The sequence below is a fragment of the Artibeus jamaicensis genome, unplaced genomic scaffold, assembly GCF_021234435.1.
Source record: "Artibeus jamaicensis isolate MK-2021 breed Jamaican fruit bat unplaced genomic scaffold, CSHL_Jam_final contig_240, whole genome shotgun sequence".
NCBI classification, from domain to species: Eukaryota; Metazoa; Chordata; class Mammalia; order Chiroptera; family Phyllostomidae; genus Artibeus; species Artibeus jamaicensis.
The window spans coordinates 24,145,447-24,162,518 of record NW_026521506.1 but is presented as its reverse complement, the minus strand read 5'-3'; the positions used below and the strand labels follow the sequence as shown (position 1 = coordinate 24,162,518).

General features: G+C 42.3%; 1 protein-coding gene and 1 pseudogene across 1 annotated transcript; both read left to right on the top strand.

Annotated features, from left to right (window-relative positions):
- The window catches only part of LOC119055584 (neuronal membrane glycoprotein M6-b-like), a 122,836-nt pseudogene extending 116,756 nt beyond the window's left edge, over nucleotides 1-6,080 (top strand).
- An 86-nt stretch (nucleotides 6,081-6,166) lies between these two features.
- On the top strand, nucleotides 6,167-9,088 carry LOC119055572 (uncharacterized). The gene has a single exon (XM_037153815.2). It carries the CDS (start codon nucleotides 6,167-6,169, stop codon nucleotides 9,086-9,088), a length of 2,922 nt encoding a protein of 973 aa, XP_037009710.2.
- Nucleotides 9,089-17,072: the final 7,984 nt, after the last annotated feature.

Here is a 17,072-nt window from a genome sequence, read left to right as displayed (position 1 = left end):
AGTGATTACACATTTATATAACTTACAAAATGACCACTCTGATAAGTCTAGCACTCATGCACATGGTTATTACAATATTACACTATAAACCCTATGCTTTACATTATATCCTCATAACTTTTTATATGTGACATTTTGTACATTTTAATTCCATCCCCTTTTTAACATATCCCTAATCACCTTTCATCTAGCAACTATCAGTATTTTCTCGGTATCTATGAATGTTTGTTTTCCTTATTTTTAGATTCTACTTATAAGAAATCATATTGTATTTCTCTCTTGACATTTCATTTAGCATAATATCCTCTATGACCACCCATGTTATAAATAGTGAGAGTTCATTTTTTATGAGTCACTAATATTCCATTGTATATACCTACAATGTCTTTATCCATTAACACTTAGTAAACACTTAGGTTGCTTCCACAAGTCTTTTTAAATTACTATTTTGGATTCTTTGGATATATAACCAGAAGTACAATTGGTGGGTCATACAGTTCTATTTTTAATTTTTTGAGGAAATTCTATATTGTTTTCCACAGTGGTTACACCAATTTATAATCCGAACACTGCAATGTATCATTTGCTGATTTTTTCATGATAGCCATTCTGTCAGGTAGGTATAAGGTGACATCTCATTGTGCTTTTATTTTGCATTTCTTTCATGATTAATGTTGCTGAGCATCTTTTCATGTCTATTGGCAATCTGTACGTCCTTTTTAAATTCAGGTTCTATACTCATTTTTTTTCAATGTATGGTTGCCTTTCGTGCATCCCCTGCTGGGAACTGGCCTGCAGGGAACCGGCCTGCAACCCAGGCATGTGCCCTGACTGGGAATTGAACTGCGATCATGTGGTTCGCAGGCCCGTGCTCAATTCACTGAGCTAAACCAGCCAGGGCTTCTATACTCATTTTTAATTTAGATTTTTTTATGTGTGCATTAAGCTCCATGAATTTCTTACATATTTTGAAGATTAAGCCCTTATCACATGTATCATTGGCAAATATCTTCTTCCATTTAGTAAGTTGTTTTAGTTTATTTAAGTTGAATTTATTGAGGTGACATTGGTTAATCCTACATAATGAATCCTATACAGGATTCATGTGTACAATTTTATTTATTAAAGATTGTATTTACTTTTAGGAAGTAAGGGAGGGAGATAGAGGGAGAAAACATCAATGTGTGAGAGATACATCAAATAGTTGGCTCTCACATGCCCCCAGCTGGGGACCTGTCCCACAACCTATGCACGTGCCGATTAGGAATTGAACCAGTGACATTTGACTTTGCAGGCTAGAACTCAATCCACTGTGCATCACCAGCCAAGTCAGGTGCGCAATTTAAAAATGTATCATACCTACATTATCTTGTGTTACCACCACACCAAGTCAATTTTCCTTTTGTCAACATTTATTCCTGCTATACCCTCTTCCACCTCACCCCAACCCCATTCTTGTCTGGTAATCCTCATGCTGTTGTCTGTGTCTGAGTTGATTTTGATTTATATTTCCCACCCAGTCCTGGAAACCTCCCTTACCCCTGACTATTGTCAGCCTGTTCTCTGAGTCCATTAATATTTTATTAGTCAATTTTGTTTATTTGATTCTACATATTAGAGAACTCATGTTACTTGTCTTTCTCTGACTGGCATATTTCATTTGGCATAATGTTCTCCAGTTCTATCCATGCTGTCATAAAAGATTTCCTTATTGATGGAGTAGTATTCCACCGTGTAAATGTAGCACAGCTTTTTTATCTACTCATCCACTGATGGGCACTTGGGCCACTTCCAAATCTTGGATATTGTAAATAACACTCCAATGAACATAGGGTCCATCTATTCTTTGGAATTGCCATTTCATGTTTTTTTGGATATATCCCCAGTAGTATAACTTCTGGGTCATAGAAAGTTCCATTTTTAATTTTTGGAGGAAACTCCATACTGCTTTCCACAGTGGCTACACCAGTCCGCCATTACTAACAACAGAGTACAAAGGTTCCCTGTTCTCCATATCCTTGGCAACACTTGTTTATTGAAGATAGCCATTGTGACAAGTGAGTTAGTAATTCATTGTGGTTTCAATTTGCATTTCACTGATGATTAGTGACATTGAGTATCTTTCCACATGTCCATTAGCTAGCCATCTGTATGTCCCCTTTGGAGAAGTTTCTCTTCAGCTTCTTTGCCCATTTTTAACTAGGATTGTTTGGGTTTTTTGTGTGAGTTTTGAAAGTTCTTTATAAATTATGGATATTAATCCCTTACCAGATGCATCATTGGCAAATGTTTTCCCATTCAGTGGGTTGTCTTTTCATTTTGTTGTAGGTTAACTTTACCATGCAGAAACTTTAGTTTCACGTAGTCCCATGTTTTCTTCTCGTTACACACTTGTCTTCTAGTTGTTGATGGATTCTTTTATTTTTCAAATCAAAATATTTGAGATGGAGAGAGAGCAAGAGAACAAGATAGAGTTCGATGTGTTATTCCACTTATTTATGCATTCATTGCTTATTCATTATGTGTCCTCACCAGGGACCTAACAAGCAGCTTTGGTGTATTGGGATGACACTTGAACTGAGCTACCCGGCCAGGGTCTGTTAATGGTCTTTTTCCTGGACAAAAATTAGTTTGATGTAGTCCCACTGTTTATTTTTTCTTTTTGTTCCCCTTGCCCAAATAAAGAGATCTAAATAACAAACAAATATAAGCAGATTTTACTGGTTTCTTCTAGATTTATTTTTCATGTTTTACATTTAAATGTTTAGTATATGGTGAATTTATTTTGTATACACAGTAAAAGTGATCCAGTTTCAGTTTTGCATGTCTGTCCAGTTTTCCCAACACTACTTATTGAATTAATGCATTGCATATTCTTGCCTCCTTTGTCACAGATTAACCAGGTAGACATGTATTTATTTCTGGATTCTCTATTCTGTTCCATTGTTATAATTTCCTGCTTTTCGTGCCAATACTATGGTGTTTTTTTTTTTTTAAGATTTTATGTATTTTTTTAGAGAGATGGAGAAGGGAAGGAGAGAGGGAGTAAAAAACATCAATGTGTGGTTGCCTCTAGTACACCCCATATTGGGGTTATGGCCTGCAACTCAGGCATGTACTCTGACTGGGAATCAAAGCAGTAATGCTTGGGTTCACAGGCCTGCACTCAATCCACTGAACTACATCAGCCAGGGCCCATTGCTATGGTGTTTTGATTACTATACTCTTATAGTATAGTTTGGTATCAGCTATTGTGATACCTCCAATTTTTTTCTTTCTTAAGATTGCTCTGGCTAGCCCTGACTGCTATGGTTCAGTGGGTTGGGAGTCCAACTGCAAACAAAATGATCCCCAGTTTGATTCCCAGTGAGGACACATGCCTGGGTTGCCAGCCAGGTTCTCTCCTGGGGGTGCACAAGAGGCAACCACACATTGATGTTTCTCTCCCTCTTTCTTCCTCCCTTCCCCTTTCTCTAAAAATGAATAAAATCATTAAAAAATTTTAATAAAAGATTGCTTTGGTTATTTGTAGTCTTTTGTGGTCCTTTATAATTTTTAAAATTACTTCTCAGTGAAACATTAGGATTACTATGTCAAAAATGGCACTGGTATTTTCAAAGGGATTTCATTGGATCTAGAGATTGCTTTGGACAGTATGGACATTTTAACAATGTTTATTCCTGCTATCCATGAGCGGTATATCCTTCAATTTTTTTGTATCTTCAATTTATTTCTTCAATTTCTTGTAGTTTTTCTGAGTAAAGGGCTTTTTTGGATAATTTATTCCTAGATATTTTATTCTTTCTGATGCAATTTTAAATGAGCTTGTTTTCTTAATTTCTCTTTTTTATTAGTTCACTATTGGTATATTAAAATACAGCTAATGTCTCATTTTTAAAGGTTTTATATATTTCTAGAGAGGGGAGAAAGCAGGGAGAAAGAAAAGAAAAAGATCAATCTGTTCCCTCTCATACATGCCACAATTGGAGACTGAATCTACAATCCATGCATGCACCCTGACCAGGAATTAAACTGGAGAACTTTCACTTCACAGGACGATGCCCAACTGAGACACCAGTCAGGGTATAAGTGTTTTCTGAATGTTTATTTTGTATCCTGCTACTTTAATTTATTAGTCAATCTAATTGTTTTTCATTTCATCTGCAAATAATGACTTTTACTTCCATTCCAATTTGGATGCCTTTCCTTCCTTCCTTCCTTCCTTCCTTCCTTCCTTCCTTCCTTCCTTCCTTCCTTCCTTCCTTCCTTCCTTCCTTCCTCCCTCCCTCCCTCCCTTCCTCCCTCCCTCCCTCCCTTCCTTTTTTTGTCTGAATGCTGTGGCTAGGACTTCCAATAGTATGTTGAATAAAAGCAGTGAAAGTGGACATCCTTGCCTTGTTTCTGATCCTAATGAAAAAGCCTTCATCTCGAGCAACCCTTCTCCATCAACCCCAGTGACCATGCCTTGCTCTGTGAGGCAATGCAACTAATGCAACATTTGATTTATGGAATTGTGTTTTTCTTCTTATATGCGATCAATACATTGGCAGAAGTCTTTTGATCACAAGGGCAGTGAAAAGACTGCACAGGGAGTTTTAAACAACTGCCTGTGACAAAGGCATCCATGGAATGTTGGTCTTCCTTATCTACTAGTGGAAGTGACTGGGCTAGGGGTGTTTTGTTGCCCTGTGGTGCCAGCATTTATTTTCTACAGCATATGATTAACTTGTTAAGTCATCAAGCCACCCAGACAAATGAGACGAGACATCCAGTGTGGAGTAGATAGGCACTGCAGCATAACATTACTTTGAATGCTTTCCCAGGAAAATTATGTGTCTCTGTCCTAGAACATCTGTGACACACATGAGTTCTGTGTGTCTTCTTATTACCTATTCATTGTGGCCTATGTGGAAGTTGGTGCCACTGTCATCTCCCTGGTCCACTTTTTCAGGATAATGTCTTGTTATAACAGCTTTCTTAAAGGATGCAGGCAAAATGCAGGCTTATCAGGACATCAACACTAGGGAAAAACAGGTGTCATTAGATAGCCAGTCATGGTCAAAAGAATAACTCAGTTGTTTTTGGTTTTGTTTTATTTTTCTTTTTTATCCTGACGGAGAGGATGCTCACTACTCCTTAGAGAAAGGGGAAACGAGGGGAGAGAGAGAGAGAAAGAAACACTGATGTGAGATTGAAACATCGGCCACCTCTCACGCATGCCCCAACAGGACAGAACCTACACCCCAGGTATGTGCCCCGACTGGGATTCATGCCCACGACCTTTGGATTATGGGACACCCTCCAACCAATAGAGCCACACCAGCCAGGACAAAGAACTCAGTTGTTAAATATGAATGTTTACCAGAGAGCTTCAACCAACAAATTTCAGCTCTTACAATTCATCAGACACTTGCCCTGTAGCACTGATGTGTATCCCACGAAACTACTACTGTAGAAATACAAACACTTCACTGTCTCGGGCTGCTGGGATGTATTATTTCTAGGGAAAGGTTTCTAGGGAAACCTTCTGGTAGTTAAAGATGAGACACAGAGCTATAGGTTACAGCATAGAAAAATAGTAAATAATATCATGATAACTATGTATGGGGCCAGGCGGGTACTTAAAGCATTACGGGGAACCACTCTGTAAAGTACATGAGTTTGCAACCACTTTGCTGTACATCCCAAACTAACGCAAAGCACTGGACTAGATTATAACGGAAAACTACACCACGCCCCTCCCCCACCTAGCAGTGCATTTCCCCTTAAGGCGCTTCCTTCTCTCTCCAGGCTGCTCATTCCCCCACAGGGCAGCTCCTTCCCCGTCCCGCGATGTAAACTGGGACCACGTTCCCCTTCGGTGCCGCCATTTTGGACTCTCAATCTCACGAGTGGCAGCCGCCGCCGGTGGACTTACCTCACCGTTCCTCCAGCCCAGCCGTTTCCCGGCCACTTCTGCCAACCGGGTCCTCCCCGCCTGTCCGGAGGTGACTCCGCGCGACTGTCGGTCAGGTCAGCCACTTTATTTAGCCTTCTTGCCCTTCTCTCAGCGGCCAGCCGTGCTCGGTGTGCGCTACTAGCCCCCGCGCGGTCCCTCAGCCGTTGCTGCCGTTGCTGCCGTTGCTGCCGTTGCCACTGCCACCGCGGCCAGTCACACGGTACAGCCATGAGCCCATCCCACGCCAAGGGAGGGGCAAAACGCCGTAAGAACAAGCGGGGCGGTGGAGGTGGGGACCGCGGCCGAAAGAGTAGCGGGAGAGACCGCCCGGAGGCGGAGCCATGCGGCTCCCAGGACACCACCATTACGGTGACCGTTGCTGCTGACGCGGCTGCGGCAGCAGCAAGCGGGCCCTTCGTTGAGGATGTATATGCGGGCGGCGCAGCCCGTTTCAGCTTGGGCGAGACTCAAGGAACTCTGTCTTACCCCGTAGGCGTTTTCTGTGCCCTTTGTAGAATCGAGCGGAAAGACAGTGCAGTCGTACAGAGTGAATTGGCTGCCGAGGGCGACAGCGTGTCGCACCAAACTGAGTGGATGTGCCCAACCTGCCAGTGGGCTTTGCAGAACTATGGCATTTCCAGTGACCTTGACCAGGCAGCACAGGGCGTAGACTTCCCCAGCCATGGTCATCTCGGCGGGTTCCTGGCAGAGGCAGAGGGCGGGATGCTGGCCGAGGGGGGCCAGCTACCTCTCTTGGACACGGCGAGTGCCCACCAGGCTAGCTGTGAGCGCCAGGTCTCGCCAGAGACGTATCTAGAGTCACGGCAGCAACGACTCTACTGGTCAGAAGTGCGCTTCGTGGTCCGCTTCACATATCACCAGGCAGGGACCGCGCTGGTGCCCAACTTGAGCAGGGTAAAAGAGCGTGTGGATAAGCTCTGCAATTTAGACCCCTCACAGCTGTACCAGCGGTTGGATCATGTAGCACGAGATTTTGTGCTGGACATGAAGATCCGCCTCCTTCAGCCACTGTGGGCCCAGCCAGGACCACCAAACTGCCTGGAGAGCCCCCTGCAGGCCCAGCAGTTCATCTCTCGCCTTATCAAAGAGTATGGTGCCCTCTGCCAAGCCGCGCGCACCATCAGCACCTTCCTCATCACTCTAGAAATTAAGCATTTGAGTCTTTTCCAGGTGACTTGGGAACTGCATAATAAACACCTGTTTGAAAATCTGATTTTTTCGGATCATACTCTTCAGAGCAACTTGCCAGCACTGATATCACAAATCAGGCTGGGAGCCACAACAAATGACACCTGCAGCCAGGGCACATATAGCACCTTGCTGCTCCACTACCAGGGCTTGGAGGAAGAGCTGCACAGAGTAGCCAGAAAGTGGGTGCAGTGCCAGAGGAGGGTCAGCACCTTCATCCTTGAGAAGATGACACTGAAAAGTAAGATAAAAAGAACCTTGAGGCGTTTTAAACAAACGCAGTTACTTGGTGAGCACATAGGCAGTACAGGAGCAGACCTATATAGTGGGAACTTGGCAGAAGCCTTGAGGCACATGCCACCATCAGCATCCCCGGACATGCCTGACTGCCTCGGCCCGGAAAGGTGTACCATCTACAACTGCAACCACTCACAGTTTCTCACACGTGGCCTTGAGGAGCCTCACAGACCCAGCACCATGCATGGCCATCAGCTGCCACGCCAAGTGCGTTCCCTTCCTGACTGTCTCTTTGAGAGTCGCCTCACTGGTGTGTCATTGGCAAGCTCAGGGTCAGATTCCAGCTCTCCAATTATAACCCAGCAGCAATCCAGACCTATCCGCCTAGATGAGGGCTCTACACCAAGTTTTTGCAGTGACAGTGATGTGGCTTCACTGTCAGATAGATTCGCTGATATTTATCTGGTGAATACTGATGATATTGAAGTGGTGCCCTGCAATGATGACAATACCGAGATTGTGACCAATGTGAGGTCTGATGCCCGGGGGAACCCCGAGGGCCACCTCTATGATAGCCCACTTCTGACCATTCCGGCCGCTTTCAGTCCTGACTCCGAAGAGCAGCTCTCCAACCAAGGTGCCTATGGCTGGCGGCAGGACCCCAGGGAAAAGGCCACAAACAATGGCAGCAGCTCCGAGCACAGCTCCCGCAGCAGCTCCTGCTCCTGTACCTGCAACCTCCAGGAGGAGGGCAAATACTGCGAATACTGTGGCAGATCCTCCAGGCACCACCCGCCTCCAGCCACAGCAACAGGAAGAAGTTATGAAGAAATGAGAGAAAAGCTTCGTTTGCGGCTGGCCAAGAGAAAAGAAGAGCAACCTAAGAAAACAGGTCAGCTCCCAGAAAAGCAGGATGTGGTTGATCATCGCACAGTGGAGGACTTGCTGCAGTTCATAAATGGCCCAGAGGTCAAGCCTGTGAGCAGCACCCGCAGAGCCAAGCGGGAGAGACATAAACAGAGAAAGCTAGAGGAGAAGGCGCACATGCATGGTGGCTCCCTAGAGCAAACCGAAGAACTGGAAACTTCATCTCACTCCCCTTCCAGATGTGAAGACCACGCAGTGTCTGGGGCTCAGGGAGACTCCAAGCACCTCCTGCCAAAGCAACACAAAGATGGGACTGGCAAAAAGAAGCTCAAACAGACAGGGAAGGCTGGCGGCGATCCAAGGAGGAGGTCTGCGGAGTCCCCTAGAGCCTCAGAGGGCCAGTCTAAATCCCGGTCCCAGACTCAACCAAGTACTAAAGTGCTTCACCGTGTTTTGCTGGCAGAGCAGAGGAAAATGGAGAGAAAAGCTAGGAATGAAAACAAGGGCAAGAAACAGCTCAGCCAAGTCAAGGAGGGGAAGGCAACCCCAGGCCCTGGGGAGCCTACCAGCCCCAGCCAGCTAGAGCTGGCAGACACTTCTCAGCCCAGCGGCAAAAGCAAAGAAAGCAGGAAAGGAGATGGAGACAACAACCCGCTCTATGATGTCTTTATGCCCAAGGATATCGACCTAGAGAGTGCAGATATGGATGAAACGGAAAGGGAAGTAGAGCATTTCAAAAGATTCTGCTTGGATTCCACCAGACAGACCCGACAAAGACTGTCTGTCGACTGGTCTGATTTCAGCTTGAAAAAGCCACCTTTCCTGCCTCCTAAATGAAGACCACCTAGAAAGGGACACTCGAGACACTGGCCTGCCCCTGGAGCTGCCCAGCTTACTCAGACCATTCTGGGTGAGCTGCCACACCTGGGACACCCAGACCGAGAACTTGCTGCCCAGCCCTCATTGTTAATCTGTACTTTGCAAGATTTTGACTGTAGTTCATGACTGATTGGAACAGTAGCTCCAGCCATTTATTCTACCACTGTGACCTTGGAGACCTGGGGCATGGCCAATGATGCAAGCAAGTTTGCATCATTCACAGGGCATCTTGTGAATTCACCTCTGCATCTTGCCCTGTTCTGTCACCTGTCCCTGCCCAGCGATGCCATCACTCAGCTTCCATCCCACCTGATGTGAGCGGGTGAGATAGGCGGCTTCCATTCTCTACGATATACTGTTTTGATAGAGTGCACATGTTTGTGTCTGACAGTTGCACTATTTGTGTCTGACCCCAGACTTAGAGAGCCAGGTTGTGTACAAACCATTGCAGAATGATAAAGTTCAAAACAAAACCCACCCAGTCCTCAGACCAAGTCTTTGGAGTGTAGCAGTGTATTAACATCACTGTTACTTGCTACATAGTGTATCCAGGGTTTAAACTTTGGTTCCAGATTGTTAGAGATAGGATAGGACTAGGTTCTGCAGTTACAGTCTGAATATTGAGTTTTCATACCAACTGCCTAAAACCTAATTGCAAAGAGACCACCAACCTACTTTTATAGAGTTGAATACTTAAGCAATTTAAATTAGGGTTGGTGTTCATTTCACTTTTTCTAATCTAAATCTTAGTTTTATGGAATAATAAAGTTTGATGTTCAACAAACAAAACTTAGACTTTAAGCCATTTTCAAAAGAAACTTGCTTCTCAATCTGTATTTCAGAACATTGACTAGATATGGGCTATTGGTGATGGTGAACTTTGTGTTGTTCTTTATGATATGATACATATAACTGTTGGAGGTTTCAGTGCTTTTTAAAGAAAGCTGCATAATATATAGTTCACTATGTATAGTCATGCAAAAAAATTACCTTGTAATTTGGCTGCTCTGTGTTGAACAGTTCTTCTCTATATGGAACAGTTATTCCTAAATAGCTTGGTCTTTTGTTTTTCTGTTGTGTGAAGGACTTAATGGTTTTTTTCCCCCAGCAGTGGAGGTGCTGTTAGAGTCCACTGTTCTAGAACAGGCAGTGCCCAATGGCTAATTTTACTTTTCTAGTTCTCTTAGCTATTACCAGGAATTTTTGAAAGTTGTCTTTAAAATAGTTGCTATAAATACATTTTTCTAACCTAGGAGAATCAATATTCTCTATTACTGCCATGGGCTTCCTGTAGTTCTATTCAAGTGTTACAATATTTGTAGATAATAGTAAAGAAAGGAACTGCTAAAGCTTCCACATTAAAAGTCATTTTGTATTTCAGGGAGAACTGTTCTTCCCTTCTCAGTAAGCATTCTACAAAGCTTACATAGGATTACCCAGCTGATTTTTTTCAGTGAACTCAAGGTATATTTGGGTAATAGAGAAGTTTTAGACTGGCTCTGGACTCTGTTTTTTGGTCTAAGTGATATCACATCACTGGGCTGGCAAGAATATCCTTAATTAAGACCTATGGATAAGAGTCCTTTTTTTTGACTTTGTTCAACCAGTCAAATTTTGTGTATGTTTATACAATAATGCATAAAATGTTACTTACATGTTTTCTTTAAAAAGAATGAACATATTGCTTAAAGTAAGTCATATGGCTTATAAAATTTGGAGACAGAGATTTTAAATTTCAAATATAAAATTATCTGTTAAGGTGCTATGTAGTCTTGTTTGTTTTCCTATGGAGTAATGTTAAGTGAAAATTTTAGTCCTAAGTGATTTTGTTTTCCTATGGAGTAATGTTAAGTAAAAATTTTAGTCTTAAGTGAATTTGTTCTTCTGTAATGTTAAGTAAAAATTTTAGTCTTAAGTGAATCTGTTTTCCTATAGAGTAATGTTAAGTAAAAATTTTAGTCTTAAGTGAATTTGTTTTCCTAAGGAGTAATATTAAGTAAAAATTTTAGTCTTAAGTGAGTTTGCAAAAGCAAGTAAAAAAGTCTCCCATAAATACATGTTCATCAAGTATTCTTAACTTGAGATTTCTACCAAAAAAAAAAAAAAAGAGTGCCTCAGCTATGTTTTACCTATATCCTTTTAGATCCACTGTTTAGGACTATTTTGTGTTTTTAGTGGAAATTTTGTTTATGTTGTTTTCATTTCTACAAAATAAATTTATATTCAAATAAAACATATTTGGGATGATGTGATAAAATATGAGATACTAGGCAAAGTTTAACAAGTGCCTTGTTCATGTTCTGAACATTCAAAAAGAAATAACGCTGGGTCTAGTAAAACTAATAGAAAATATAGGAGGTTAGTTTTAAAACTAGTGAAAAATGAATTTTGTACCACTTTGGAATAAATTACTTTATAAGACTTTACAATACACATAATACCAATTAAATCTTAAGTTACCTTTTTAAATCCTCATCCAAGGGTATGTTTTATTACTGATGTTAGAGAGATGAAGGGAGAGGGAGAGAAACAATGTGAGAGAGAAACATTGATCAGTTGCCTCCTATACTCACCCCAACTGGGGATCGAATCAGAAACCTTTTTGGTTCACAGGTTTGTTACCCAGGGCCTGGCTTTGAGTGGGCCTGCCTAGGACCAGCTGGTAGTGTATAGGTTCTTGACTTCATGTAGGAAAGATTGGATTCCCAACTGGAGTCCAGGGTCACTATGAGGGTACATTTATTAAAGCTGGGGACAGTGAAACAGGGAAGGGCTTAGTTAGCATAGAGGAAGCAACAGGAGAGCCCAGGCTGGGCTGCATTAGCCCACTGGGAAGTCAGAGAAGAGGTGGCTTTGGGAACAGGTTCAGGGAGTCAGCCTGGGACAAGCTACCAACTACCCATTGCCTTAGAGTTTAGGAGTGGTGTGCCTGTGAAGAAGTTGGGAGGGGGGGAGATGGGAAAGGAAATGGTACTGGCCCCTCTTCAGAGGGACAACACATACCCTAGGTCCTTGTCTTGAGGCCTAGCTCCCTCTCTGTGAGTGGGGATAGGGGAGGTCCCAGGGGAGGGTTTCAGCAGAATATTCATCAGTTTTCCAAGTGTGCCCTTTCAGGGCCATGGTCTCCACTGATTGGTCAGTGACAGGGTAGGGCTCATTTAGTCATTGCAATTGGTTCTGTTGTCTCCCACCTGGTTTGGCTGCTTTTCTGGGCCTGGAGCTGAAACAACTGAGGCCTAGAAGTTATCTCCAGGAAGAAAAAGACAGGGGACAAGAGGTTACCCTGGGCATGTGGTCCTTGTTTTCCCAGTTTTGCCCCCTGCCAAGCACTGCCCTGGTAACCATCTGTACCTGGCTATAAATTGCTTAGTCATAGTGTCCAGCTATCTGTCTCAGTTTCCCTATTTTTAGCTTCTCGCTGTCCTCTCAGGTTGATGCTCCATCCAACTGAACCACCTGGCCAAGGCTTAGGTCACTTTTTCTTAAGGGTTCTCTAATTATTTAGATGCAAATTGGTATTATTTAAAATTGAGTTTTTGTTTTTCATTAATGTGACCAAGATCGTAAAAATAAAAAGGAATGAATGACCTCTTAAAGAGAAGGTTGATTATTTTTCTTGAACAGGTTACACAGCTTTCAATCATGGTTATGCATTACTTCGATTCAAGGTATGGGGTCAAATTCAGTTGAGCTTAGATAATAATCTCACAAGTTTACTTTGCTCGATCAGTATTGACTGAGTGCTTATTATGTTCAAGGCATGGGTCTAGGGCTAGAACATAAAAGTGAACAATTAAACACTGCCCCTGCCCCCAAGGTGTTCAGTAGTGCAGGTAAGAATTAAATTTTCCAAAACCTGTAACATAAGATGGGGAATAAGTGCCATAAAAAGCACAGAAAAAAGAGTTGCAAATAGACCTAAACCAAATTGTTTTGTCCATAATTGGTATGTTCTTTTGCCAAGTAAGGGTCATAGGTTTCCTCCTCCACAACCTCACTATAGTATAGCATGTATGTTTAGTATATGTAACATATACATACACACTGTAACATGCATGCATGCATGCATGTTACAGTGCAGGTAAAATCTAGTTTACATTTTACCACATTAGGTTGGCAAAAACATTTGTTGCCTTTTTTTCATAGGATAAAAGGCATTTTTTCATTTTCACCAGTAACTATTGATTTGGATATTTAGAGTATGCCAGCTATCTCCTGCTATTGGCTTCTAGTGGGTAGAGGCCAGGGGTGCCGCTAAACATCTTCCAATGCATAAGGCAGCCCCACAGCAAAGAATTACTTGGCCAAAATGTCAATAGTACCAAGAAACTTTGCAAACCACTTTTGACATGTTCAATCAATCACAGCGCCTTCTTCATACACCACACAATTTTTTTGTGTGTGTTTCAGTTACATTTTTACCTTTCTTGAAATAATAAAGCATAACATGCTGAAAATGTTGCAAATTTTCATCCATCTTCAGTATTAAAACAGCTGCACAAAAATTAAATTTTGGTAAGTTTTTTTTTAAGGCACACCGGTATGACAGCTGTCACAATGCAATCTAACAAAACAACTGCTTTGAGTGAAGTTAAAGACAACTAAGCACTACTAAAGCCATTGTATAGAAAAAAATCTAACAGACTTTATGGCCAACCCAATACATTTTTTAGCAGCCAATTCTCCAGCCATTCAAACTATCTTTATGCCGGATGAAGCCTTTATTATCTGTCCCTTTGTATATTCCACAAGCATCTCACATGAGGGTCATTCAAATTACATGTGGCAATAATCTAGTTTTAAACCAGATGTGGCAAAATGCAGTGTAGAATTCAACTAATACTTTTAGTGCTGTCAGGCAGCAGAATCCCATGAAAATAGGTTGGAATTCTCAACAGAGGGAGTCACTGCAAAGAACAAACTACTGGGCCTCGTTTTTTCTTTTACCCTATTGATGCAAGGGCAGCCAGGCCTGTAGAATAGTTTCAGGCAATTCCTGTATTTGGAATGTGATTTACATGAAGTTTTAAACATGAAAACTCATGTCTAAAATTTGTTGTTCTGATTACACCCTCTGTTACAGATCTGATAGGAAAAATGCTGAAGGATTCTAGAGGCGTGCTAGCTAGAGTGTAAGCTTCTGATTTTTGTGTTTTCAATATAAGGACCAGCCCTAGGTTGGTTCAAAACTTCAATTGTAGCCCTGGCTGGTGTAGCTCAGTGGATTGAGCACAAGCCTGCGAACCAGAGGATTGCAGTTCGATTCCCAGTCAGGGCACATGTCTGGGTTGCAGGCAGGTTCCCTGCAGGCCAGTTTTCAGTAGGGGGCTCATGAAAGGCAACCAGACACTGATGTTTCTCTCCCTCTCTCCTTCCCCTCTAAAAGATAAATAAATAAAACCTTACAAAAAAAACCTTCAATTGTTAACTAATTTAACTAATTATATTCAAATGAACAAATCAGCAAATGGATTGGATACCTAATTAAGTAATTATAAACACAAGTTTGTGTATATCACACTCTTCTGTTCTAAGTATTTAAACTAATTATGAACAATATAATGAATAGTTTCTAAATGAGCAGAGTCTTATTCAAAAGTACCAGTTACCTTATGTTTCATGAGCTGTTTAAAACTGGTAATCTTTGATGCTTTGTAACTATACTCAGAATGCTGTCAGTTTCAAAAACAATTACCATATGATATTCATATGTGGAATTTAATGAACAAAATGAACTAACAAGCAATAGAGAGACAGACTCATTGATAGAGAGCAGGTTGACAGCTACGGTATTGGGGGGAAGGTTAGAGGGTGGAAGGATTGAGCATAAAAAAAGAAAGAACTCATGGACAAGGTAAAAGGTGTGATGATTGTGGGGGGTGGGTGGAGGTGGACATAGGGGGAACAAATGGTAATGAAAAAAGTACAATAAAAAACATATTTGGGCCCTGGCTGGTGTGCTTCAGTGGATAGAGCTCCAGCCTGTGAACCAAAAGGTCGCAAGTTTGATTCCTAGTCAGGGCACATGCCTAAGTTGGAGGCCAGGTCCCCAGTTGGTGGCATGGAGGAGGCAACCATATGTTGATGTTTCTTTCCTCTTTCTCCCTATCTTTCCCTCTCTTTCAAAATAAATCTGAAAAACCATATTTGGGGTGACATTTCTAGAGGTTTTTCAGAGCCAGATTTCAAACAATGATTATTATTAATCACTGGACTTTGTAACTTCCTAACAAGTTGAACCTAAAATAATATAACCATACTCTTTACCATATTTGGTTCAAATATCTATTTCACTTCCCGGAAGGCAAATATACAATTTAAGGATAGAGATTTGTCACTATGAACTTCTGATCCAGCATGATAGGTTGACCACATGTTGTTTTTAAATATTTTATTATTGTATTTTTTAAAATTTTAAAGAATTTATGTATTTATTTTCAGAGCAAAGGGAAGGGAGGAAGAGAGAGAAACCTCAATGTGTGGTTGCTTGCCTCTCCTGTGCCCCCAGCGGAGGAGTTGGCCTGCAATCCAGGCGTGTACCCTGACTGGGAATCGAACTGATGACCTTTCAGTTCACAGGCGGGTGCTCAATCCACCGAGTCCTATCAGCCAAGGCTTTTTATTGTTTTTTTTCCATTACCATTTAGACCTCTTTTCCCCACCCCCACTCCCCCAGCAATCACCACACTGCTGTTGGTGTCCATGGGTCCTTTTTTCCTCAATCCCTCCACCCCCTAACCTCTCCCACCCCACCCCCCAGAGATGTTGTCCTGCTCTCCATCTCTGAGTCTGCCCATTTTCCTTGTTAGTTCATTAGATTCCACATGAGTGAAGTCAAATGGTATCTGTCTGTCTCTGGCTGCCTTATTTTCACTGAGCATAATGTTCTCCAGGTCCATCCATACTGTCGCAAAGGGTAACATTTTCTTTTTTTTTTTTTTTTGCGACCGAGCAGTATATGTTTTTGAATCTTCACTACCTGACAGAAAGATGCAATTTCTAGTTAATGAATATTTATAGTTCTTATATGATCCAGGAATTGTTCTAAGAAGTGAACAAAACAAAATTGAACAAACATGCAAAAACACTTACCATCAGGATTCCATTCTTGTGTCTTTTAAAAAGTCAAAACCTACGCAGCCCCTCTTCCCTGAAGTCCTGACTCAAATCTAACTGCTTACTTGACTTCCGCAATTGCTTGCTTTATAGGCCAATCTAAATTAGCATCTCCAAAGCAAGATCTTGCTCTTTCCCCTCCCATTCACCCAAAGGCAGAATAGGAAGCCCCACACCTCCTGCAGAGACGGCAATTTAACAAAAAACATGTGAAGCAATGTCCTTTGTGAGAAATTCAGAAACCAATTAAGTGGCTCTTATACCCAAGGCCAGTGCGAAAACGAGCCCCATCAAAACCAGTAGGAAAATTCCTGACACCCTCTCTAAAATAGTCCCTTCCCTGGCACAGTGACACACACAATTGAAAGGAAACTCCCAGCTCCCCATTCTCCTTGGGGAGAAAAGGAGAAGATGGGACTGTAGTCCAACATTCTGACTTTTCAGGGAGATTGCCTGGTGGTCTGGCTTCGGCCTTGCTTGTTTCAGGGTGCTGATGGGCTATGGCATACTCTAGATGCCCAGAAGCCACTGAGGGGAAAAAAAAGAGTTTGGGCACTGAGCTGCTGCTCCAAAGGACCTGTGGTACAGTGACAGAGGCTGATCGACCTTGGCAGCCTCTCCTTCAGGGGGAAAGAGAAGGGTAGAGCAGGCATCCACCATTCCAGCTTTCCTGGGGCTTTTGGTTCCCATCTCACCAGTCTTGAAGATGCCTGGGGGCCTCTGAGAACAGTATAGAGCTGGAGGCTCTTGCTGCTGCTCCATAGGACCCTTGACATAGCAGACAGAGGCCAAGAGAAACTTGCAACCAAGTACCTTAGACTCAAGA

What these genes read in the sequence shown, in the direction of transcription:
- LOC119055572 (XM_037153815.2), top strand. Translation starts at nt 6,167, where the DNA reads ATGAGCCCATCCCACGCCAAGGGAGGGGCAAAACGCCGTAAGAACAAG.